General features: G+C 41.6%; 1 protein-coding gene across 1 annotated transcript; it reads right to left on the bottom strand.

Moving 5' to 3' along the window:
• Nucleotides 1–452: 452 nt before the first annotated feature.
• Nucleotides 453–26,510, bottom strand: AZIN1 (antizyme inhibitor 1). Its single transcript, NM_001291596.1, is given in 12 exon segments — nucleotides 453–1,127; nucleotides 1,718–1,932; nucleotides 2,145–2,263; nucleotides 2,811–2,976; nucleotides 3,999–4,073; nucleotides 5,113–5,194; nucleotides 6,788–6,922; nucleotides 10,045–10,217; nucleotides 10,518–10,691; nucleotides 12,669–12,866; nucleotides 20,447–20,584; nucleotides 26,260–26,510. Coding segments are annotated over 10 exon segments (1,353 nt in total). The 5' UTR covers nucleotides 12,771–12,866; nucleotides 20,447–20,584; nucleotides 26,260–26,510; the 3' UTR covers nucleotides 453–1,015.
• Between the last annotated feature and the right edge of the window lie 799 nt (nucleotides 26,511–27,309).

Genomic DNA, 27,309 nt, shown 5'->3' with positions numbered 1-27,309 from the left:
CTGGTGTAGCCCTTCTCTTATGGGTCAACACATTAAGCTGAAGTCTAAAGCCAGGCTATTCAATAACTGCCATTAAAAAGAGAAGAACACAGCTAAAGGTTCTGCACCAACCTGCAGAGCTGGACTAACCTATGCTGCCTTGGGGACATGACTTGGGGGCTGGCTAAGAGCACCACTCCTATGTACATGTGCCTAGTGTAGGTTTGCTATTTGGTGTTCAGACCTGAACCGTGTCACACACTAAAACCACACCACAAGTGACCTATTTGCCTTCTAGGAACTTATTTGACTTTCACTTCATGCAGGATTAATCAACCTCAATTTTTTTCCAGTTTAATACAAAGCTGAAATAATAGACTAGACTGCAGAAGGCTTCTCCAAGCACTCCTGATACATCTGTTGTGCAGCTGTCTCTTCTGCCTAGCCCCTCCCAAAGTTAGCCTGAAAAACAGTAAAATCTACACAAAGTTTTATTGCAGTCATACAGGGGATACATCAAGGGTCAGATACAACAAATACTATGATGCAATTTTACATTTATTAAACTACAGTTCAAAGCACAAATTTACACATTCTAAATACACTAAACATCTAATGAAGTCACACTGGTCTCCCACTGACATTTGATATATCTGGGCGAAAGACAATAACTTTACAAGACTTTTCTAACAGGAATCCTTAGTATAAAAACTGTGTACTTGTATGTAAACTGTTGAAGAACCCAAGTGATGGGTTTCCATCTCCACTAAGTCATCCATTTTGTTGCATATTTAAACGCTCAGGGGTTGAATGAACTTGATTTTAAATTTGGACACCATTATCTAACCCTCCCACCCCCCGTGAATTGTACCTGTAGCTTGTTTTGCCTGGTCCCCATTAGCTATTACTAATTTTTTTTCAAGTTTTGAAGAGAATGAATTGAATTCAAGATTGTTCCATTTCTTCCACACTGGAATGTTGACCAGACAAACTACAGACTTGCAACTGCAGGTCTAAATGAAGCGTTAATGCCTGTTTAAGCTGCAGTGGAAAAGCGGTCTTCTGGACTCAGCTGAATGCACGAAGGCACAAAGAAGAAGTTCTTCATCAATGTGTCTGAAGCAATTCCAGCATCTTGCATCTCATCCCTGCAGCAGACAACAGTGAGAGTTGTAATAACATGTTATCATGTACAATTTCATATCTGAGGCATTTGAAGTCTGCTGCCCTGGGCAGGCTGGCCCCGGTCTCAGAAGCAGGGACCATCAGCCATGCTTGGCAGGCACATGAAGGCCACAGCGGCACTGGCAGAAGCACAGGGCTCCGGCTGCCTCAGTACTGAACAGGTTCCCCAACTCTCAGCATCTCCACAACAGCCTCACTGCCCTTCCTGCCTACGATGATGGTGCTAACACTGTACACAAGTTGCAATCACCAGTATTAGGAAAGCTCAGAGATCAATGTCAAACAGTAAAAGGCTTGGCAATTACCACAGTGCTCACAGTCAAGATTAGGTATTTTGCTTTCCCTTGTCAACCTTAAAGAAAAGCAGTCATGGTATTGCAGCTTTTAGCGAAGTCAGAGAGCAGTAAAAAAATTAAATACCTATGAACTAAAAAGGCACCTTCTTGTACTTGGTTTCATCTTCCTGTATTCACCATCAAATATGATTTACTTATAGCTGTAAGCATACCCTCTGGAAGTGAAAATCTTGCCACTATCAAGACAATTTCCTTACCAGTCACTGAAAGACATCATGTAGTAAATCAGTGGCCTCTGATAGTCATTAAAGGTAGACTGTTCACCTAAGGTACCAGAACCCATGTTATCAAAGATCAACCAATCTCCAACGCTCAACTCAGGAAGAAGACAGTTTTCCACAATTTGATCAAGCTCATCACAGGATGGACCCCAAAGGCTGCTTGCAAACAGAGGCTCATCTTCCTTGTATTTCTGTATGGGAATGATTCAGGTAATTCAGGCTTCAGTTTATTGAATAAGAAAATTTTCAAATATACTTAAGGATAATTTTATAAATAATAGTATATTACTACAATATAATACTTAGTATTAAATAGTATAAGTAATTATATACATATGAAGAGTCAATTACACAACAAAATATAAAGATAGTAAGGACTATCTCTGAAGAATACAGGACTCACCTTGTGAACCTCTGGGATAGTATTCAGTTTCTCAGACAATTTACTTGCAAAAGAACCGTAAACACCATCATTTATGTAATACGTAAATACTGGTTCATCATCATTCCTGGTTTGCTCCACTGGAAGTAAAAAAGAAGTGGTCTTGCATGCATTTTTGGTCATAAGTAGTCCTTTTGCAATCTAACTTAAGCCAACTGCTTTTCCTGACAAGGGGGTTCCATATATACTGGAATGGGAGAATTACGAGCAGAGTAATCTGTGTGAGACCAGATTATAAATTCAGTTACAATGTTAAGTGTGAGGTTTAATAAAATGAATACTGTCACTAATAATCAGTTAAGAATATAAATCCATTTTTTTCTCCTGTAGCATAGAACTGGCTGTCTTTATGTTCTTCTAACACAGAACTGCCTAATACGTTTGTAAAGCATCCAATATAGGTTTAACCATTGAGAAGTCAAACCTAGCAAGGAAACAAGTGTTATATAAACGTAATTAAGAAAGTGACATTTACAGATAAGGTATGGTCAGAACCCCAAAGGTAGATTATAGTGCAAATGTATGAGCATGAATTAAATATGCACTAAGACAAACTAGTCCAACCTGACTAGAAGAGGGCAATTCTTTACTGATTCATAACATGTAGAAGATAAATATGACCCTTACTTCCAGAAGGAAGAAGTTTATCATACTCAACAGTCTTCTTTGCAATGATGTTAACTGCCAGTGTAAATGCAGATGAAACGTAGTAGTACCCGGGCTCTGCAATCACATTAACACCAGATTCCTTAGGAAAGTAGACATCCAGCAATGGCCTGATGACGTGATTAACCTAGAAATGGAGGTCAAAGGTAATACCAAAGAAACTCAGTTTACTTATGTATCAGACACACACACACGTTCAGTCAACAACAGTTCTAATAAGCACACCACAGGCCTTTGCTGCTCCTCTCTTCTGAGAGATGCTCTTAGTACAGGTCCAGAATTTATGGAAGTGTTAAAAAATTGGGTCCTTCTGCTCAACACTGAGCACCATGAGTCTGAGTACTGCACAGGCCCTCCTTGCAGACAAAGTGCAAGCTGTGGTACACACAGGCCTCCACAAGTAATTGTGAAGTTTGTCCAGCACAACATATAGTGCAAAATTACATCGTAATCCATAAGAACAAGGGAAGGGCCTTTCTCCAATCAGTTCTGAATATTGTTGTATTAGAACAGAATTATTTCATATTGATGCTTGAATCCTAAGACAGATATTTGAAGATTAACAAGCGTTCTGGACAAGTAACAGAAGAGTTAAAACTAAGAAAGAAAAGTCCTGTTTGCTGTTAGTAACTTTTCACTGAATCATTTTTGCTGTCCTACACTCAAGGAGTTTGTCTTGAAGACAACATGACAGTGTAAACAGGCTATTGTTTTATGTGCCACTGCATACTAACAGCTCCCATCTAGGCCAAAGCAAAGGCTAGCCAAAGCAAAGTACCAGCAACTTTCATACAGCAGCAATACAGTTTTGATCTAAAGCATGTTAAGTAACCCTGGCCCAAACCACAAAACAAGGTAACCAATTGGATAACAACAATCAACTGCCAAAGATGTTGAATTGTTAAAGTGGCTTAGGATAGCAATTTAAATGTAACATGTTCAAGTCAGCATTCACCCACTGTGAACAGGACCTCCGATGACTGATTTCACTACCCATAAGGAATGTAAATCCAACTACTAGTAGGATCTTATGAACTGGAACATAGAATTTAGACTAGGTTTCAGCTATCAATGTTAGTTACAGTTTGAAGGTTGAATACTTATACTTTCTAAATAAAAATGAGTTCCAACTTCCAATACATCACATACCTCTTCCAGCTGAAGTTCTGAACCTGTGAAGCCCCCACCAATATCCAACATGTTCATCTTAAAGCCAAATTCTTCCTAGAATGCATAGGCAGAACACAAGTACACAGACAACTACAACTGTAAAAACACTTCTGCTGCTTACTGTGGTTGTTTTCTAGGTATTTATACTTTTGAACAGAGTACATCTAGTGAGGGAGTAACAACATCATAAAAATTAGCATAGCTCAATTAAACCTGGTAGTGTCAGCAGAGACTGGCTGCACAAATCTCAAGTCCCAGAGCAACAATAGCTCCCATACTGTGGCATTTGTTATATTCAGACAGTATTTGCTGAGCAGGGTGGGACATTCTGACAAAAGACGTTTTAGGAATTTACAAATATGTGTAATGCAAGTCTTCGGAAAGTCCTGATGTGACAAAACTGCTGCAATGAAACTGCACAAAGACCAGTGAGAACTTCAGTTCTGTTGCGTGTCACCAGTTACAGCTAATGCACTAACTGCAGTAACAAGGGTAAAGACTTGCAGTCTTCTCCATTTAGTTTACAAGCTTCTCAGAGGAAGACAAATGTTCAGAGAAAGGATTTTTGAATTTTGCAATACAAGAGATACACACAGAACATAAGACTCACAAGAGACATCTGAAGCACCCAATAAATCCTTTCCTTTGCGTCCAAATTTGGATAGCCCACCACCAACATAACCCTTTTATTCCTTATGATGCTTAGTTATTAATCTGAGATTACATACACCAAATCAGTGGTTACACCATGATAAATGCCAATGTACAAATCCTTAGTATTTCAATATAACTTAAAAATGTCAACTGTGTATTTGCAGAAATGAGATTTGAATTTGAAAATCTTTTACCAAAAGTGGGAAACTAACTTTTTATTTGGAAACAGCATACAAGGCTATTGCTTGTCAGTGGGTCAGTATTCCTTTGTCCACAATTAGGGTTATTAAGTTTGTTTCACCTCTACCATATCTCACAATACAGTACTTAGTCCCTCACTAGAACTTCCATTTCCTACACTGATATATCTTGGAAATAATGATTAGAACAGAATGGATCCTCTACTGCAGCAATTGCATGTGTGTATGCATCTACTTACAGCCATGTCAAACACACACCGAGCATCAGATATAGCATGAATGTACGTTTGCAGTTCCTTGCAAGAGCCTGAAACATGAAATCTGAAAGAAATAAAACCTCAGTTAGTACACTGAATAGTGCAGCTTTCAGACTAAGCAAACTGTTTCACCATCTAAAAGAGCAGTGGAAGCAATTTATTCCTAAATGGCTCAAGACAAGCTTAGATGGATAATACAGTAACTGTGCAAAGCATGAACCCACAAGATTAACACCTAACCACTGGACTTGCTCTTAATGATAAGAATGTCCTACAATATTCTTGTCTTTGAAAGGTTAAGTAAATCTGTTATTTCTTAGTGTTCACTATCAAAGTGGTTAAGATTTGTTCTTCAGTGGCTGCCAATGCTAATACAGTATCTGAGTGCAATCTCCCTTCTCTTAATGTACTTTAGACTGCATTGCCTGTATACTCTCCTAGGCTATCCAGTTTCCTCCTCCAAGCTAGGGCTGCCCTATGCACACTATTTACTCTCCCCAGCATTCAGGAAAGGGTGAGATATGTCCCACTGCCACCCTATTCTGAATCCTCTTGACCCAGCCCAGGTCCTTATTCCATAGCAAGGCCCAACAGTGTGGTGAGCATGTCATCAGAAGCAGTACTGATGCCCCCCCCCACCAAGCTCCTGAATCCCCTCTGGTTCCTTGTCCAGAAGGTTTAAGTACTGCCATAATACTGGTAGTAACTGAGGTGCTAAAACAAGTGCTAACATTCCCACAGGCTTCCGGAAGACTAGTATGATCTCCTGGTTCTGGACAGAGTGTACACTCACCCTTCTGAGCCACAATACTCTCTACTCCAAGTCCATGGCAATGCCATTTTGAGACAATGGTCACTTTTTAAGCTTACTTATTTTTAAAACATAGTACATTTATGCTTTAAAATCAGTTTAAAGAATTGTTTTGATGTAAATCTGTCTGAAATCCTCAAAACCTGGCTTCCATTTTAAATACTTTTTATTGTCTTGATAACCCACACTCTTTTACTTGTTTGGTTGCTTTCTGAAAACACTCATGAGCACGTGACACATCAGTGGCTGAAGGCAGACAGAACAGACTTTTACAGGCATTTTGCTTCCATGTAGTACAATTTTTATCGAACTTTAAAATATCACAGATCACTTGGGAGCTCTTTGAACACCAGGATTCACTCCTGACATCTGCAAGTCAAAAACTTGGAGCTGAGTATTTTTTCTTGATATAATCAGAGTGACAGAGGACCAAACTCCTAGAAAATCCAAGCCTACATTCATCTCAATGTCTGTCCAAACTATTCCATGTTATACTAGTACTTATGTATTATGCTGCTTGTTATGTGAAAAACACAGATCAAATTACCACAGCAGTTCAAGAATATGGTTAGAAAATAGGAGAGGTTTCTACATTTTTATGCTGACAAGAGAATTTCTGATACTCTATTTCAAATTGCTGTTATAATTACTTTGTTTCATGATAGTTTTTGCTTGTATATTAGTGCTCTGCTTGCAAACAAAAGCTCATGATCCAAAAGCTTCATGGTTTTACTCTTTTTTACCCTGTATAATAGTGCCAAAGGGGGAAAAAGTTTTGTATTCTACACCTTGAATTCATCATACAAACATCTGCTCAGCCAAGCACAGAACAATAAAGTTACTCACTTGACACCAACTATTTGGACTCCCAACTCCTTAGCACATTCCATGAGGTGCCTACAGCTCTTCAGGGTGGTGCCAAACTTCATATTCATCTCCTCATCAGCAGTAATGTCTTCTGTGGCAATGTGCAGTAAGAGCCTAAGAGAAGGGGAAGATGATTGGGGCAGTTGGTTTACATCATCAGCACATGTGAAGCCTGAAGACTGTCAGATCAGAAGTGTGTTGATTATGTTGTCAGTACTCCAGCTCCATCGATGGATGAGTCAAAGGAACCTAATAAAAACAATCCTGTACAGAGAAAAAACTAGCAATTAGGGGCTAAAACATGGAGCCAACAAGGACAAGGGATTTCGAAATGCAGCAACTAAGACTCTTTTGCAGCAGCAAGAGTCTGTTGAGTGCTGTAATAAAAGAGAATGTTACCTTCTATAGAGTATACTTCCTCATAAAACTGTTAAGACTGTAACATGCTTTTCCCATCTGCCCTCCTCCCTAGCCCAAAGGAGAGCACAGATTCCCCTTCAGGCAGTCAGGTATCAGGTTTGGTTAAACTCAGCAGAAGGCACCAGGCTGCCACACTGAAAGCACACCTTGGCCACATCCTTCCATCTCCCACCTGGCTGAGCACATGGGGATTAGGTGGGGGTATCAACCCGTCCCCTCCTACTTTTGCGAGGACACTTGCGGAGCAGGAAGGCACCAAGTACCATCTGTTATACACTTAGGCAGTGAGACAGCTACATTGGCCTAACAGCTACCTTGACTTCTAAAAGCCCTTTCCAAACATCCCATGATGTTTTTAAAATTCATTTGGTAAAAAGCAAATAAAGCCATCCTCAGTTCTTACACAGACTGCCCAGCAATCCTGCTGAGTTTAACTTATACCACTTCATCTTGAGAAACTGACAGCCTCCCTGTGCTTCCCCACTAGCACAGACAATTCTGTTCAAAGCTGTAGTCAGCCTTTTGTAAAACACTTTCGAAAAGTGGTACATGTAACAAGAAAAAGAAGTGTCAGAAGTTAAACTCTAGAATCTAAACCAACCAACCAACCCTTCACCCCCCCTCAAAGAAACAAAACCCAAATACATAAATACTGTGGTTTATAACCTCACATTATGATTAGACAAAATAATTTCTTAAAGACACCTAATGTTAAGTTTTATTGATAAGTTTTTATGGAACCATCATAAGTGAGTCAAGATGCCTCTCTTGTGCAAACCACTGAAAAAGTAGATCTGAATCTAGTAGGATTCTTCTTCTGAGGTTTCAGCAGTTAGTGCAGAGCTAGGGCATGATGTGTGTGTTTGGGGTTTTTCTATTTATTTTTAAGGAAGCATTGATACTTTAACAACTATGGCTCTACTAGAGCTCTTAGTACACCAGCAACCTCAGTAGTTAATTTCTATCTGAAAAGCCAAATATGAAGAAATTGAAGACTTTTGAGATTTTGTGTCTTTCTTTAAAAAAGAAATTGCAGTCATTTAACTTACTAAGACTCCCAAAGGCATAAAACTCAATTATAAAAAGAGACCCACCCATTACTAAATTCAGTGCAGAAAGTTAAAAGTGTTTCCAGAAAACAAGGAAAATTACAGCTAAGCAGGATTTCCTCAGGCAAAGCACAATTAGATGCACCTACAAAAAGCCAACCTAGCTGTAACAACCACACACAGGAAGAACAAGGCTCTGACTTTTTGAAACTATGACCAAGGAAAAGAAGAAAATTCATGGCTGTCACTTCAGCAAAGTGTTAATGACCCCAGTAAGAGAACTGTAATAAAACAAGCAAAGAAATCTCTCCCCAGTAGGAGAGGTGGAGGCTGGGTTTCTATAAAATTTAGACTGCAAATGGCAGAAACTGAGTTTCTTGTCCTTGGTAAACAGGAACTTTTTCAAATACTAGATTATAGGATCCTTGAAAAGTAGTAACAAGTTCATGTTGGTTTTCTCCAGCTCAAACTCCTTCATTCTCTTTCCCTGCTTTACAATTTCTCTGGCTCAAGAAAAATCTGCATCCTAACTTCTGCTCTGGATATTACAATAAGCATCTAAAGAGGCTGTTAAAGAACTAACTCAATGTAAAACCGCACAAAACACAGAAAACACCAGTGATGACTGGCAGAACACTAATGACATTAGAGACAGCTTTAGCATTGCTAAGCCTTCCAGATGCACGGAGGATGTCAAGGCCAGCATTTTACACATAATATTCTTTGCACAGGAAGTACTGCCCACTAGGCAAAGCACCAATGGGCTTACATAAAGATGAAGTGTAATCACTAATAACAATAATATTGACTCTTGAAGTAGCCTGAAGAGTAATAGTATAAAAACAAACTAGGTGGGTTAAGCAGTCTCCAGATACCAAGCTTGGTTGAATCTTCCCAATTCTACAACTACAGCCCCAGTTTTGGGAGAAGACGTAACCATCTAGAACCAAGGGCTCTGTAAAGGATGCATGGAATTCAGTTTCTCGGTGCACTCTGATGGCATCTGTGGGAAGCTATATCTCATTAATCACTGGAAAGCACTTCAGCATTCACTTAGGCTCTGACTCCACACTTCTTACAGGTGTAGCCACAGCCAAAGTATTCACATATGAGGGACCTGATGCTTAATGACACAAGCACCTGTCAGTCCAAAACAGACAGGATCCATTGGCAGAAATACAGTTCTTGTATTTAACAATCAGAATACAAGCTTTGATTGCTTCCCCACAAAGCGCCTTGGCCAATACTGAAGTGACTGAAAATAGAACTGGACTCAAATTTCTCACTGTTTAACAGTAGGGAAATACCTGTAGGTGTATTTAATACACCCGCAGAGCATGCCCAAGCTCAATAGGTCCCACTGCGCATGCTCATTTGCTGACAGTCTCAGCCCTGACTTCAGCTGAGGCCACTAATACCCAGACTATCCTGAAAGAAAACACTGAAGCCACAACAGAGCAGGAATATGTACTCATAGATGATGAGGTGCCAGACTTCTGAACTTCTATCACTGAAACCTTTACCTGAAGATTGCCCTATGAAATAAAAATGTAGTATTTCTCCCAAGAGTTTTTCTATCATATTAGGAAGACCCAGTAAAGTTGCAAAAAAGCTGTCTTCAAAAGGAGATAGAGATAAGAGCAAATAGATAGAAGTGAACTATATTAAAGAAGTCATGTACCTTGCTTGCAACTCCAACCACCCAGAATACAGGCAAAATTATGTTTCCCCCTGCATAAGCAGCAAAGCCAGAATTTCAACACTTACTTAGCATTTGGATGGTTACGTGCAATCTTCTTCAGCTCAGTATCACTGTCACAAGTCATGATGTTTATCCCAGCTTTTGCCGCATACTTTATCTGAGAAGCTTGCTTGCAAGGATTTGTATATATTATGTTTTCAGGAGAAATACCCAGGTCTTGTACCAATGCCATTTCAGACTGAAAAACAGGAGCATACCAGAGCAGGAGCATTTGAAACAGTCCAGTGCACCATCTTCATCGAATCTTTATTAGATGTGCTAAGTTATTATTTATTAGATGTACAAAGTTGTAAAATACACTAAAGAAAAAACTATCCCCCACTTCTAGGGCAGAAGTACAGATTTTCTACAGGCAGTTACACAGGAGTTCACCATTTAAGTTATATTATTTGTAACCATGACAACAGAAAAAAAGCCGATTTTAAAACAGCAGACATATGGAAGAAAATCAGGCAGACAGACACAGACAAAAACTTACTTTACTGGAACATGCAAATCCAACGCCAAGGGTTCCCAAAATTTCGAGTACACCTGGAGTAGAATTGCATCTTACAGGATAAAATGGTTTTATTGGTGCCATCACATTCTGCCATTGTATGTTATTCTTTACAAGCTTTCCAAGATCACCAACATAAAATGCTCTTTTTCCAGTCTAAAAAAGGAAGAACAGGAAAATAAAATGTCTGAAATTATGGGTTTGCTGTCAAAACAAACAACCCATGAAACAGTCTTAAAGAATTACATACATTTTTTCACCTGCTATTAACTTTAGGGTTTGACCTTGAACAATGCTTTTGTTTTTAATTTCACCTCGCAATTTGAACTAGTTAAAAAACCAAAGAGGGAATACCTACCACTTCAGAGAAATTACGAATGTTTTTAGACAGTATTCTGAGGTTCCTGAACAAAATATACTACTTAAATGCCTAATGCTTATTTTCTCTAAGCACAATGTTACAAATCTCTTCCAACTTTGTCATTTCAGAAGTCTGCAATTTTTTTTGGAGGATGAAAATCCACTGGGACAAACGCTTCCACAGAATCAAAATAATTTATAAGGAATAAATTCTAATGCATTACCCCTTATTTTAACAGGTAGCTAATAGCTCATTTTACTGAAAATTTGTTTGATAGTATTTTAATTCAGGAAGTCAAGTTTGAGACTGTTAAAGCTGCAGAGGCAGGTACATAATCTTTAAGAAAATGCACACTTTTGTTGTTAACAGCCCCCTTTGTGCATCTGCCACCATAGCCTCTCAAGTCTATGTAGATGATGTAGATGTAGTGGATTGAAATTCAAACAGATGATTCTCTTTGTTCACAGTGTGCACTCAGTAAAGTTCCTGTAAATGAAGGGCCTACTGTATAGCAAAGACCATCACAAAATAAACAATCAATCTGAATTAAGACTGTACATCAAATGTTAATTCTAACACTTGACTTTTGCAGATATGAAACTAAATTGTGGCTTATTCTATACAATGTCTTTATTTCTGTTTAAAAAACACAAATAGAAATTCCATCGGGTGGAAGCATACTGACCCCCTGTACGGGTCACCAGCAGGAATGGGATCTGGAGCTTTAGATCCATGGCACAGGCCTCTACCCCTTGAGCTAAAGGAGTAAATGAAAGCAGCAGGAGGCAGCTATCCTCTGTGAGCCAGTCAGTGGTTGAAGACATGACATGTTGCCAGTAGTTTACCTATTTATTTGCTAGACAGAAAAAGAATATTAGGAATCAGGATTTGGGAACCCTACACCTGAGTTCAGAAGGCCATGGGATTTAGCTATTTGCTGTACTATAGTTGAGCACTGCTTTTGAACATTAGTTCTGAGAAACCAAGGGAAAAGTTAACAACTCACAGGTATGGCACATTAAGAATACAGGATTTGCTTACTCAAACTTGTAAAGCTCACTCTTTGTACAACCTTGTCTATAAAACAAAGGCTACCACATCTTCTTGCCTCCTAAGAAGTGAGTGTAGCTTTATTCAATAAAATTAGTATTGTATACACAGAATTATTTAAGTTTCTTTCCAGCAGATTTCTAAACTGTAATAGGTTTAGTTTCTTGAAAGAAGAAAAGGTAGCACCTCACAATATGCTTGTACCCGTTTTCAGTGAAGAGAAGGGTCATGGGAAGATGCATAACTATACAATGATGATGGACCACAGATATGTTAAACTTGCCTTTAAACTGGCTCAGCATATATATTTGTCTAAACTTTGGTATATTTTTAGGGAAACAGGAAAAAAAAGTTTATTTCAGTGATACCCACTTGCCCAGTTTGAGGTTCCTGGTCTAAACCCCACTGATCACAAAATCTCTTGAAACAATGAGGTAAGAACCTCTATTTTATTACATCAGCAAGATTACTTTCCTACTGGCTAAACTCAGAGAGGTAACAATCACTGCCCAAATTTCCCTAAAAGAATTCAGCCCATGGCAATCAGACAGCAAAAAACTAAAATTAGAAGAGGAAACTACTTCACCAGGTGAGTTTTAGCAACTGTTCATCTGTTGCTGTCAGGTCAGTGCTAGATACCTTTACCTTAAAATTTGAAAACTTAAGATAACTAAATGAGAAAATTTGGAAAACTTGTAAAAAAAACCAAACCCAAAACTTACATGAGTGTGTTCATAAATACAGTTGTCAATAACATCTGCAAGAGTTGCTCCTTCATCCAACAGACCAATGGAGTAATTTGCATCCTCAAGAAATCCTTTCATCTCAGCCGTATTCCACAAAGCCGACAGTCATAAACCAAGAAACACAAGGGATGGGCTTCCAAGCCTTATATCCGGGTCCTTAAATTATGCAACAAACTGCAAAAAAAACCAACATAAAACAATGGGTAAGAGGCACAGAGCACACTATGTCACTACTTCAAAGTTAGAGCTTTTTACATCTGATGTACTACAAACAGTAACACACACACATCCCAGACCAAAGATTTTTTTCACTCTGCTCACCCTCCATTTGCCAGGGATAAGGACAGAGCAATTCTACTGAAGCCAAGAATAAAACAGAAGCTGCATACTTTAAATCTGATACAAACTTAAAGATAAATAAGAAGCCACTGATGCAAGGCTGTTCTTGAGAAGAATCCCAGATGATCCGCACTGATGTGTGCTGATCTTATGCAAACTATGAAAATACTGCAAGTGTAGCATACTTCTACAAACACCTCAGTTCAGCTGTTCTTAAGTGTAGCCTCTTAAGTGACATTAGTATCCAGGTGTGCAACTAGAAAACAATATTTCTGCATTTGTTAAAGAACACTTGCAGATCATTGATTAAATGTTAACATTGATATTTGTTAAGATTCACATCTTTACGTGAACATCCAATTTTTTTGTTTAGATGCTAATTCATAACCATTGCCTTCATACATTGTATTTACTAGACATTTTATTGTTCTGCTCATAAGATCGCCTACAATATTTGGAAGTCTTCACTTCAGTAAAGGTTAACAGAAAGATGTCACTAGCTAGAAGTAGTTTTAAAAGTGACAATCTCAGTAAGTGATGTTAAAAGTAACAGTTATAACCCAGCCTTATTTGCATCTTGTTTACCCTCAGACCTTCACTGCAAATCAGATGTTGTTTGCAAGCAGTGGTCTCCAAAAGACAATCTGAATCAATGAAGTATCTAGACAGAAAACACTGTGAAATATACAGTCTTAGAATATGGATTTAATAGTTGGTCTCAAGTAAAAATCAGACAGCAGAAAGCCACCAACAGCAGATTGTACACCTTCATCAGCCCTACTTGATGAATACAATAATCTGCAGTTTACACTCCATTACAGTTGCATGACTTGTTTAAAAGCAGTTTATTAGTTTATAGCAACCAACTGATCAGACTTCCTTTGTTTCAACCATCACTTTATGACTAACACAACTGACCAAAACCAGGCAGCTAACCCCATTCCTTCCTTACATGAACACCCAAGACTCTTCAATCTCTCAGCAGAAGTCGCATAGTAGTGTTAGCTTCACTAAGACTCTCAAAACAAAATCATTTTAGCTTCAAACAGTCACATGTATTAACACTCTCTGGTGTTTCTTTCACCTCAGAGTAAAAAATAAAATCCACAATTTGCAACATAAGTTTGCTTAACACTGTTAATAATATGAACAAAGTTACTTTTGCTCAAGCTAATACTAAGACAACTAAGCAGCAGTTGCTCCTGCTTGTCATTACACAAGCAACAGGGAAAAGAGCCATCAGTTTTGTGTGTTTTGTGTGTAACTCAAGTATGCCACCTATGTTTCTTACAAGAAGCATTTACTGCCAGGTGAATTAACTCTGGCAGCAAGCATTTTCATTCTATCCAGAAGCTGAATGATGACAAGTATGTTGGGTAAGACCATAACTTGTCTCACACATATTGTGAGTCATATGCTTATTTAAGCAAATTCTCAAGATTCAAAGCAATCATGAAAGAGCAAGATAATTATCACACTGATGTAAGGATTTAAGTAAATTACAATTATAAAAACAATGAATAGTGGTAGACACTAATAACCAGGAAAAATGTTTTCAGCCAGCCACATCTAAGTTTGTGAGCAACAGCTAAAACTCCTTAATAAAACCCACCAGCAAAACACAAGCTTGTGACCAAGTCTGACTTAGAATCAGTGAAACAAGCATGAACACCACCACATCATGTTTCTGTAGTTACTGTCACCCTCTGAACAGGTACTTCATGAGTATCCTTGATTTGGCAGCTGATTAGCACAAAGTTCTCAACATGTTCACCTCCGTAAAATATCCATGATTTCCAGGAGCAGAATACCAAAAAGGGTTTGGTTTGGGTAATTTTTTTCCCCTGGAAAGGAAAGCTGCATCAGTGTTGTACTGAAGATTTGATACAGTTCTGGAGTATTCAAAACACAAAGATGAAAAGAAGAAAAATCTAACAGCAAAGTTTAATTCTTTTAGCATAAATTTCTTTATGCTATGACTTAAGCAGCCTAATGTTTACATTTTAAAAGTACTTTATTCATCCTCAAACTTGCTGCTTGTGTTAATAAACACATTCTGTTTAATGTGTTAATAAACACATTAAACTTCTCTTCTGTTGTCTTCTTCCAAGAAAAGCAATACCCAAAGACAGGAATTAAGTAAAACAACCAGGGTGCACACATACAAGAACAAAGTGATTTCCATGTTCAGCAGATTATTCAAATGTAGCAGATCCATCAACCAAAACCCACAAGTTTTTAACTCTTTTGTGACAGAGGGGTGTTAAAGGAAAATTTTCAAGTTCATGCTGTATTTAGATCTATAGCACCTTTAGGACACATCCAATCTGCCCTATAACTTTAGAAAAAGTTCAACAAAACCCAGTGGCAACATTTTGACACAGTAACTCTGTAGGGAATAAACTCCCAGGATCCACTTCCTCTTTCCCCCTCCCATTCACACCCAAGCAGTAAACACTACAATACCTGCAACTGAACACATGCAAGTGACTGTGCTGGCAGACACCTCATATCTGAGCTTCTTTCTATTGTTTAGTCAAGTTGGACAAATGCTGCCTTTCTGATCATAAGCTTGCAATTCCCTGACATTTTGTATGAAACTGTTAAACAGTCTTAAAACTGAAGCATTTTAAGGATTTACTTACTATATATACATAAGGGTACCACTTAGATTTTTAAAGTCTTGGTAGGTTTGGACTTGTTTTGTACTACAAGCAACTTCCTACAATCTGAAGCATGCAGATTGCCAGGAGTCTCTTCCACTTAATGAACACCTCTGATGGATGTGTCTTGCTGAGGGGTCCCAGTGGAACCAGTCACAGCACTGAGCAGGTTTTGAGATTCAGGAGACACACACACCCCCTACAGGCTAATTGCTTGTGCCTCGTATTTCAAATGAAGCTGAATCTAAACAACAGCTAGGCTTTTTTACTTCGAGCTCTGTTGTTCATCTAAGTTACAACAGAGTAGATTTAAGATTTTAAAGTACTTTTAAAAGAATGGTTTTTTTCACAGTTAATGACTGTGATGTATATAGCTTTCAAACAGAGATGGTTTAGGAGAATGCTTTTCCCCAAAAGCTGCACTTTTACTTACGGGGAGATCCCAAGTGGGAGAACTGCTCTAAACAGAAGCATGGGAGAAAGCCTCTTTACCACTAACTACTCTCCTGAAACAACAAAAAGAACACTTATCTGGTAAACTAGCTTCGATGAAAGTTATTTCCTAAAACAGCTTTCTCTTACAGTTCATTCATTCAAAGGTATCTTACGGTCAAGAGGCAGAGATGAAAAGTAATATGCTAGTACAGACTTAATAAAATAGCTTGCAGCAAGCCAGAAACAACCTAGTCTAACCTCACCCAAGCTGCTGAACAGGGACTACTTTTTCTAAGCATGTCCACAGCATCTACGCTTTTTCCTTTAGCAAAATTCATCTAATAAAGAAAAAAAAACCCCTAACTGTTGGTCCTTGGAGTCACAGCCCATTTCTCACCAGTTTCTCCTGCTCTGGAAGAAATTACATCTTTTCAGTCTTCTTGAGAAGAAGATAAAACATTCTACAAAGAGAAAACTGAAATTCTTACCAGCATTGCTACAACACCCCCAGAAAACAGTGCCATACCTGAGAAATGTTTCTTTAAGGGGGTAGATAAAACCTGCAGAAGGATTTAGGATTGTGCTATAACCTTACTCTGTTCTGACTACCCCACCTCCTGAGGGAGGAGGAGAATCAATGATTAAGTTTGTGAAAGATCAAATTAATACATACAGAAGGAAATTGAGAGGATGGTTTAAGACTTCTGTACCTGTAAGATGAGTCAGAAATCATTACAGTACAGAGTTCAGTTCTTGCTGGAAGTGCTAACTTGCTGCAAGTCATGATTTGACAGACTTAGTGTGGTAACACCACCCATTTTACCACCTGAAATATTAGTCGGCACAATGCTCCAGGACATACATTTCAGGGCAAACAAAAGCTGTCAAGTTCTGTGAGACTTCTACACAGGCATGCAATTGCTTTCTTTGAAGTAACAGTTACTTCCTCAGGCTCTTTAGGGTTTAACACAATGACTTCCCAGATGAAGAGCTTGAAGATAAAAGCTTACATATTTAAACACAGTAATTAATGCAGAGAACAGAACAGAAGAGTAAAATAAAATGGAATAGAAGAAAATAAAATGCTCTGAAAAGTGACTAACAAAACATGTGCTTGTTATATGCATGCATCCATAACAAACAATTTTCAATGTTTTTCTTTACATTGTCAGATTTACATACTGTTTGGCCTGAAAAAAAACCCCACATCTTTGAGGTCTAGTTCTTTCATTAAAACTTCCTCTGCAAAGAGCAATCTCTGCAAACTAAATGAGCTCCCAATAACGTCTTTTAACTACTTGTCTTAAGGAAAATACTTACAATATTAATTACGCTAATGCAAAAATCGTGAAGAGGTAAAATACATTCATCTTGCATGCCTTAAAGTACTGATTCTTCAGGGATAAAGATAAAAAAGTAGAAGCATTCTGTCACTAACACTGGCAATAAGTACAGAACAAGTACACTAGAAGAGTAAAAACACAGGTCCTCTGTTTTCAGCACAGGAAATTACTATTTATAATGGGAGTATCTTTAATCCAAGATGCCATTTCACCATCTTACATCCTTATCATTGTTAGCTGAATGCAGCCACTACCCAACTGAAAATGCTGAAGTAGGAGTCTTTATTCACAAGGACAGTGGACATTTTGCATTACCCCAGCTGCCTCCGAGTACAAATCCACTGAGGGTCATAGAGTACCTGTACAGCTCAAGTTAGTTGCATCCTACCGTTCTCTCAGACATATTCCACACAGTTAAATGAGCAATGTAACAAGAGCATCTCTGCTTAAGTGAGCAAGCAAAAGGGGCAAATAATAACAAATAATGCCCGATCTGACACTTTCTACAGCAGCCATGCCTTCAGGAACCTCCTGTTTTCTTGAAGTCTGAATATATTATTCAGAGCCAATAAGCTAATAAAGCTTACAAAAATGGTCCTGTAAGTGCATGGACAGTTCTGTGGTACTATCTCAGCACTTCTTCATGACAGTACAAGCAGCTACTTCCCTATCCTCTCACTTGCTTAGTCAATGTTGGCCTCCCCATTATTCTCCTGCTCCCTGACTGCCACCCAGTCCCATTTAGACAAAGTCAAGAGAGATTTAAAGGCTACCCAGTCCAGATAACTACTGCTTCCACTAGAGTGGGAAAGAGCTCATCAATAGATCAGATTTCCAATGGTAATTCCCTCAATTTCTGATCAACCAGATATGGCAATAAATAGAACAGATTTTAAAAGGAGCAAGACTTCAGACCACAGTTGCCAGATTGCTCAGGAAGCCAGAGCCTGAAAATTAAGACAGAACTAAATCCCATGTTCTTCCTTGGCCAGTGTAACACGAGAACAAAAATGAGTGGGAGAGAATTATAAAAAGGAGACAAGTTCAGTGGGAATGTAAGTACGTCTTCAGACAGAAGATTTTTATTTGAGTTCCACTGGAACATAAAAATCGTATTTAAAAGCTCAATTGATTTTTTTCCTCATTAAATCACTTTGCAAGCCAAACAGGACTCAAACTACAAATTAGCTGGCTAACTTACATCTTAGCTGTGTTTGAGGCAATTACCTGTGCTTCAGCACACTAAAACAGGTGCTGACAGACACTTGCAGACTACTGCTACATGACTACATTCAATACTGAGCTACTTACATTTGCATACAGCATATTATTACTGAACACATAATAGATCCAGGCTCAAAATAACCATGCAGCTCATCTGAACATTCAGCTACAAATACAGTAAATCCAGTGATATTTCCATTCTAGGCTAAGCTATACCTTGCACTATTTGCCACAGGACATTTAGAGAAAAAACAATCTCAATGAAGGTAGCAGAACAGCCTTCTCCTTTAGGAGAAAAACTCTGGTCAAAGCCAAAATTCCTTCAGAACAGTTTTAGAAATTAAAATGCATTTATAGTGCCTTCAGATTTTCTACTTTATTAACTCTCTCCTCCTAACAATTCTTCTGCCTTTCTTACCCTTTTACTACTTTACTTCATTCCTTTTGAAGTGTAAAAGATCATGCAGAAATTCTACTCACATACAAGAGTGACCTGAACTCAAACGGACCAAGAGGAACAACTTTCTCTGATCTTCTGCTTATAAAAATCATGTGACACAAAGTAACAGTGATATTCAGAAATTTTTCAGTGTTAACTGTATTCACTTGAACAGAGCATTCATCTACATAGAACCAGATATATGTGGTTAACTCAGTAAGTTTCAAACAAAACAAAAAAACATAACCTCTGGAGATCAAGCTGGTTTATCATGATAAACCACATCCTTCCCTTACTGCAGTATTTTCAAAGAATAGACATCTGTATTAAGTACCTTATTGGGAAATATACCAATGCAACCAGCATTTGGACTCTTTGTGGCCTTTAAAAGGTACCTGGCTCAGATGCACTTAACCAATCTCATTCAAGTTTTACACTAAAAACCATTATATAATTTATAGGTACTAAGCCAAACAAAAATGCCTTCAGCTAGACAGGGAAAAAAAGTAATACTGTATAAAATCAACTTAATCCAGATAATATAAATGCATTTAAGGCTCTTGTTAAAACCACATAAAGCTATTGTTTCATGTTAACAGGATAGGATAACCACACACATTCCAGAGTTTTCTGTGCTCCTTAAGACAGCTGTATGCACTCATTTGTTTTCAGTTATCATGGGTCTTGTTTCTCTTGAATAATTGTCTCTTAAACATGCAAAGGCATTTAACTTGGTACACAATTTCCATCCAACACAATTCCACATTCTACTGTAGCTAAACTGCAACTATTTGTGGAAGTGGATACTAATTAGCAAATAATGGAGACAGGCACTTGGGAAGGCACACCCTTCATGATCAGCATTAGTTACTGTTTACAATAGCAGATCTTGACTATTTCAGCATAAAATACCCTAAGAAATCACACAGCAAATAATGATTTGATGTTAACAGTCATGCAGTGTCACTTCACGAATTCAGAATTATCACTGAAACTGAAGTTATAGCATTTTATTTTAGGATCTCTGTAGCAAACAGCCCTAATTCAGAAAATACCTATTTAACAAAGTTTACTCAACCGTGTTTAAGTCTCCCAGAAATTCATCATATAACTGTTGAGAAAAGTATTATTTGAGTAAAAATTATAGACTCCACTTGAATGAAAGTCACACATAATACACATGCCACTATTTTAATTTTGATTGAAACATAGAGACAGTTGCCCTTGCTTACCAAAAAGCCAATACATGCTGTTTGTATTTTTGGAAGAGCTTATGCTCCTGTGTACAGATGAAAAGCAAAAGATACTTACATGGACAAGTTAGGAGATGGAACCCTACTATCATCAGCTAGGTTCCCAAGGTGGCTCAGCGTTGAAGTCGAACTGTTCTCTATAAAGCACTTCTCCTAAGCCCTCTGGATAGTTGTAAACTTGATCAGAGATTTTGCCCTGTGGGAGAAAATGCACACAAAAATAAATTTCCCAGCCAGAACAAAATAAAAGTTTTATCTTACAACATGTAACAAATGTCTTTTCAGTAGTGCTTTTAAGGAAGCTTGCAACATCCTACCATGAAAGTTTATAATCACACAAAATGCTCAGTTTTCAAGAGTTGAATGTGAACTCTGAGTCAGATCAAGTCAGGCATATGAAGAACTGCTAAAACACATGAATTACACCCATGAAAGTGCTTGTTTGTACTTATCTTTCAAAGTCTGAATTGGAAGATTTTCAAAGAGCTGTACATGAACCTGCTTTAGGGTAATAATGCTTTAATCCTGGACAACCCTCCCAGAAGCATTTTTAACCCTGTAACCGCTGTGTTTCTTTCCCTCCCCACTTCCTTTCTATTTTAGAATTCCTTTGCCACGTTCTTTCTTCCTCTGCTGTGAATGAACACACCATGTGGGTGAAAAAGCTATGTGGGTGAAAAATACTGCTTTATATAGTGAAACTGAACACCATACAGACAAATCCAGAGACAAGCAAGACAGTGAAAAGAAAGAAACTTATGCTTGCCTTCAGGAATGAGGAAACATTTCAGCTGGCCCTTAAGGGCTATTAAACACAACACCAAAGCAGCATTTTAAAGTACAAAGCTAGCTTGCTCAAATGAAGGTAAAACCTTCAGTACATTGCACTGTACTCAAAACAGCACAATGAATATAAAGAGCAGTCAAGAAAACATTAACCAGCCCTGTTAAGTAATTATTCCTTCTAAAAGAAACTGACATTTTCATGGAATTAAATACAGTACAGAACTGGTCATGTGTAAACACACTATACAACCAAGTTTCTACAAAATCACTGTGGTGGCATGAAATGTGGAATGTACCAACTACTGTAGAAATAAATCTTTGCTGCTTTTGCTATTTAAGTGAGATATGTGTTGTCTACAAAAAATGGCTTCTGGGAATCACCTAACCCAAATGATCATCTTTTCAACTGCATTATAGTTAAGCAAGCTGCTGAAGTCTGTTTTTCCACTTGTTCTTGCTATTAGAACACTAAATGAGTATACTCTGTAAAACACTGAATTACAGAGTGAATGCAATTCCACAGAGCAATCTCTTCTGCTTTACCATATAAATTAGCATTTGGAAGCATATAACATTAAACCTCAGTGCTTCAGAATTAATTGAGATATTAAGGAATTTTCCCAGCTAGAATTAGTGTATAACAATATTTTATCTTCCATTAAAGCAAGAAGTCAGTAATATTTAGTTCTCAGAGCATGAACACATTTAAAATCAGAAAAACTTCCCTTTTGTAAAGTTAATTAGTAGCTCCACTATTTTCTAGTGCTGTTCTGATTATACGCAAGAACTCATACCAATTTTCCAGTGACTGTAAATTAAGTTTACCTTCCCAACAAAACAAGTTGGTAAAACCAGGTGCTTTTAGGGAGAGTGCATGACCTTCAGTACAAAAACTTAAAAAGCCATGCTTCAGACAAGTATCAGCTGCAGTACTGTTCCAGTAAATATTCTCACATGTCCCAAGAAGGAAGTGTGCAGTGAAAGTTCCTGTGGAGCTGGAATGAAATCTGATCATTTTCTGCAGCAACTGTCAACTATAAGCTGTGCTGAGTTCTAATTGCCCTTCAGAATTCCTTTTAAACAAGAACTATTTATCTGAAGGAGCTACATAAATGTATACAAAATAGTCTGACTGCCTTCTTTCGCGTAGATTTGCCAATATTAAATATTCAGAGAGGAAAATGATGATTTGAGCCTTTCCAATCATAGTGATTTTACTCTGCTTTATAACCAGCACAAACACTTGGTTTGCTGTACTGCAACAGAGCAGGAGTAACATTTTAAGCAGAAGTGTGTTAGATGTCCATAACCTGCATGGACAAACCCAGCCTGAGAAAAAATAGCTTATGTGAGTGGCCACAACGAAGTGTTCATTACTTAAGAGCCTTGAAGTAGTTATAAAAGCATTCTTGCTAAACAGTGAGCTTTGAGTTGCAGGAATAATCGACAGGGCAGCTTTGCCTTTTAATACTCAAGTGACACCTATATGTATGTATTTATGTATCATCTATTAGTATACTCTACTAGCAGGTGCCTCAAGCTTGACAGCAGCTCAACCAGACATGCTGCACTTCGTACATGAATAGTAACAGTCCCCTGAGGAAGAAAATAACCCCCCAGTCACCCATAGCACATAGTTTTGCCAGACCAACTGCATCCCGCAGCAAGCCCTAGGACCGCCAGTCAGGGCTAGGCTTGCTCAGCTCCCCATGTCTGATGCAAACAGACTGGCAAAACTGGACACTGATTCATTTCCTTTGAGAAACTCAACTACTGTATCTGTTTCTGAGGAGACACTTTAGTGACCCGAGGCTGAATTATTCATGAACCAAAACCTAAAAATCTAGCAATATTATGACCTTGCACATTTACACCAACTGACAGACTTGGAGGCACCAAAGTTAATCTGCTGCTCAAAAAATACCAGCTATTCTTCTGTTACAATAGACCTTTTCCAAAGAGTGGCCAGGGCGTTATAGCAAGGGGGTCACCAAGGGAAAGCAGGTCCTGAAGGAAGCACAGGTCCCTGAGGAATTCTCCTATCAAACACACAATCTCTCCTGTGCTACTTCAACAGTATTTTGAACTGAAATATGCCATTATACCCAAATTAGTCCATTACACAATTAAGCCTCCCTTTCAGGAAGGGGCAAGTCTTAATTCCTTCCCAGAGCATTCTGTCTTCCCTATAATTGGAGGGATGGAATCATTTCCAGACCATACAGCACAGCATTGCTGCAAACACACCTGCACCAGCCTTCCAGCACAGAGAGACTGCCTGGGGGGCAGGCTTCAGGGCTGAAAGGCTGTAAGCCCACTTCTTGCCTCAGATAACACTGCCCTCATGGGAGAAACCCCACTGCTGTTTGCTACCAAACAACATCGTCACCCTCCCAAAGTCCTGTCAAGACCCATCTTTTTCTTGGATTTAACAAGCTTTCCCCCGAACTGAAGGCCCTGCGGGAGGGGCAGCAGGACAGCCTACGGCAGGCAGGGCAGGAGCTCACCACAGCCTGAAGCACACGGGGAGGGGGCTGCCGTGTCGCAAGCATCAGCCACGGCGGCAGCAGCATTGTTCACACGGTGACAGGAAGGAAAGAACTAGACTGGACCAGTCCAGACTGGAACAAACCCCTCCTACCATCACCATTATTCACAACCCCCCACCTCCCCCCAACACCGCTGCCTCACGCATTTATCCAGGGAAGAATAGCGGGCAAGTGCAGCGTCCTCAGAGCCAAAAATCCCACAGCCAGGGTGAGGGCAGAAGAGCGGCAGAATTCCCACCACAACCCACCGCCATGCTGGAGCCACGCATCTGGCCGGGAGGGCTGGCAGGTGAAACTCGCTTTACTGGACACCACACGGTGTCTTCATTCGGGGGGGGGGGGGGGGGGGCTACATTCCACTGGGACTACACGATCAAATCCCGTTCAGCCACAGGAGACTGCTGCAGAGGTCTGAAACGCAGCGCTTCTCCTGCCTACTGCACGTGTTGGCTGTGCAGGATTTTGCACTGCAGGAAATACACTTCAAAAAGGCTCAAAAGACGATTTAAATTCACTTTCTTCCTTCCTCACCACAAACTGGGTTCCCTCAGGACAGACACACGTTCCTGAGCTCTGGATGAGCCCATACTGCTGACTGGAAAAGACCTGCAGTGCTGTCTAGTAAGAAGTCATTACAGCATCCTCCTGGGCCATGCCAGCCACGTTCCTGCTTTTGCACTGTGCCCCTTACACATGCATGAGTCCCCTGCTCCCACACCATACTTCCAGCTCTCTTGCAACCAGTAAACAGGCACCTCCACTGACCTCTCACCAAAGAGGGAATGGCACCGCAGCAAGCACACACACATGCTCAGGATACCCTGACATCCAAGTGCACATCTTCTACACACACAGAGCAGCAACTGAGCAATGATTGAACCTTTTTCTCCATACTTTCTGAAAGCCACCAGTACAGCAGTGGCTGACTGGACCACAAGGACTGATGGAGGCAGCCAAGTCAAAGAGGTTGAGGCTTAACAAAGAGATTTCCAGAAGGACTGGCAGCACCAAACCGTCTGCTGCTACACTAACACACTGACCAAGTGGAGAGGGAAACGTGTCCTTGAGATGACCAGCAAACACCCACAGCAAAGGGGGGGGGACACGACTTCTAACAGGAGGGAAGGGTTTCTCTTCCCATAGGCTGGAAGACCCCTGGCCCCATCGCATGAAGGCAATTTGCCCCGTCATCCCAGCACTCGCCCCGGAAAGCGTCACTTGTGCAATGCCCTCGCCGCTTGTGTAGTGCCTTGACAGCTCACGCTGCCGTCCTGATCCATGGTCTGCTCCCCTGTCCATCGTGCCGAGGGGAACGGGCGAGGCCTTGTGCGGGCACCACTCAGGTGAGGGGCAAAGACGAGAGTGACAGCGGGAGCACGGATGGATAGTCACGATTATAGACACACAACATGGCCTCTGAGGAGCAGGCAAGGAGACGCCGCTCCCGTGGCACAAGCACTACCCCTGTCACCCCGGCCAGCCCGGAAGCATGTCACACTGCTACTCCCCTGGCCTCAGGGAGCATCCTGCGTGCGGGTGCACGAGAGGGGATGGAATCTGCCGGGACCCGCATGAAGCTCCCAACCCCGGCAGCTGCCACAGGACATGGTGACGGCATGCTGAGGTCCGGAGCAGCCCCTTTCCTTGAGGGGCCCAGGCGAGGACGCCCCTCGCCCCCTCCACAGGAAGAACCGCACTGCGAGAGGCAGCAATGACCGAGAGGAATGGGTATCCCGCCGCGGGGCACTGCTCGGCTGCTGAGGGGGAAATACACCACACAACCCCCCTCCGCAGGAATCCGCCATGTTAGGGCGGCCGCCGAGCCCCCTTTCCCCGCGGAGCCGAAGGCCCCGCCGCCTTCCCGTGCCCTGCGGGGCTGGGGGAGAAGAACGAGCAGCGGTCCCAGCATAGCCCTCGCCCCGGTTCCCGGCCTCCTGCTCCCGCCTCGCCGCTCCTCTCACGCAAGGCTGTCCGCCATGTTAGCGTGGCGGCCGTTGACCCCCTCCACCCGCCGCCACAGACACACTCCGGGGCACTGTGGACCCCGGCGCCCGTGTGCACCCCCCGGACGGCGGCCCCGCATCGCCCAGCGCGTCCCTGCGCGCTGGAGAAGTGGGGAGCCTCAGCTCTGACTCATGCTGCGCTCTCCATCTGCCGCCGCTGCTGGCAGCCGGTCTCGCCCCACGCCGCCGGGAGGAGAAAGGGCAGCAAGAGGAACCGGCCACATCCCCATCCCCCTTCCCGCCCGGTACCGCCACGGCGACCGGTGGCAGTGCTGCCCGCCGGCTGCCCCTCCCGAGTGCTGCGGCCATCGCTCCCATTCCCCGCCTTGCGCTTGGGGAACCATGGCCTGTCCCTCCCCAAGCCCCGGGCAGCGAGGAGCTCCTCCACTGCCTCCCGCCGCCGGTGTCAAAGGACGCCGCGGCCCGCTCCGGAGCTCAGGGTGGGCGTCACCGCCCCTTCCTTCCCTCCCTCCTGCCGTCTCCCCCCGCGAGGCGAACCCCAGCCCGGCTGGGACCCCGGCAGCGATACTCACGTGAGATAACGGCCCGAAAGATTTGGTAAATCGTCTTCTCTTTTTCGGCGGAATTTTTAAAGAGGGATGTGGGAACCTACAGCAGAAATACAGGCGGCGGCAGCGGCGCCTTCCAGGGCCATAGGCTGCGGGGGCTACCGACTGGGGAAGCGCAGCGCAGCGCTCGGACGAGAGGGCACAGACACAGAGAGACAGAACCGGAACGGGCCGGGGGCGCGGGGCTGCTGCAGCTGGGCACAGAGGCGGGAGCGCGGCCACCAGGCTGCGAAGCGAGCGGCGGGGCGAGGAGAAGGGGGCTGCCGCGGCAACGCTCTTATAGGGCGGGCGGGTGGGGAGGGACCCGGAGCCACGCGTCACCGCACCGCGGGCGGGAGGTGCCGCCGCCGAAACCAGCCCTCCGGCGGCGGTGGACTGGGCATGCGCTAAGTGCCGCCGGCGCCGCAGGGAATCGCGGTCGGCTTCGCTGCCCAAGGTGGAGGCACCACAGTGGTACCACTTCTGCGGCTGAGGTTGGGCCTGGGCGATGCGACCCGACCCGACCCTACCCGACCCTACCCTCTCCTCTCTGACCCGGCCGGCGGGGCTGGTGTCCCAGGAGGATCGCTGTCTCCGGCGAGAGAGGCCGGGGTCTGTCGGCAGTGCTGTCGGACCGCAGGGGCCAAGCAGGGCTCGACTACAGGTATCCCTCAGCACCTAGGGCAGACAGTTGCGAGCTCGTAACTTCATATGCCAGCTTGAACCTGCGTTTCAGGGATGGCTTTCACAAACCCAAGACTCCTCATCCTGTGTCACTACATAGCTGAGCAGGTGGGAAGGGAAGCCAAGTCTCAGTGGCCAGCCAGAAGTCTGGTTCCCCAAGTTAACAGCATCCTAGTAATTTGCACTGATTCACTGAGCATTGCTAATCTGTTAATAACGCTTAGTGGAAGCTCTAATCACGCTGCATACCTGGCAGCCTCAGTGAATTTTGTGTGTCTTAGAGTACTTACATAAGCACTTGAACTGAAGGATTTAGCTGACCCACATATTTCATGGAGTTTTGCTGAAGCA

The sequence above is a fragment of the Melopsittacus undulatus genome, chromosome 1, assembly GCF_012275295.1.
Source record: "Melopsittacus undulatus isolate bMelUnd1 chromosome 1, bMelUnd1.mat.Z, whole genome shotgun sequence".
In the NCBI taxonomy this organism is placed as follows: Eukaryota; Metazoa; Chordata; class Aves; order Psittaciformes; family Psittaculidae; genus Melopsittacus; species Melopsittacus undulatus.
This window is presented reverse-complemented; position numbering and strand designations above follow the sequence as displayed.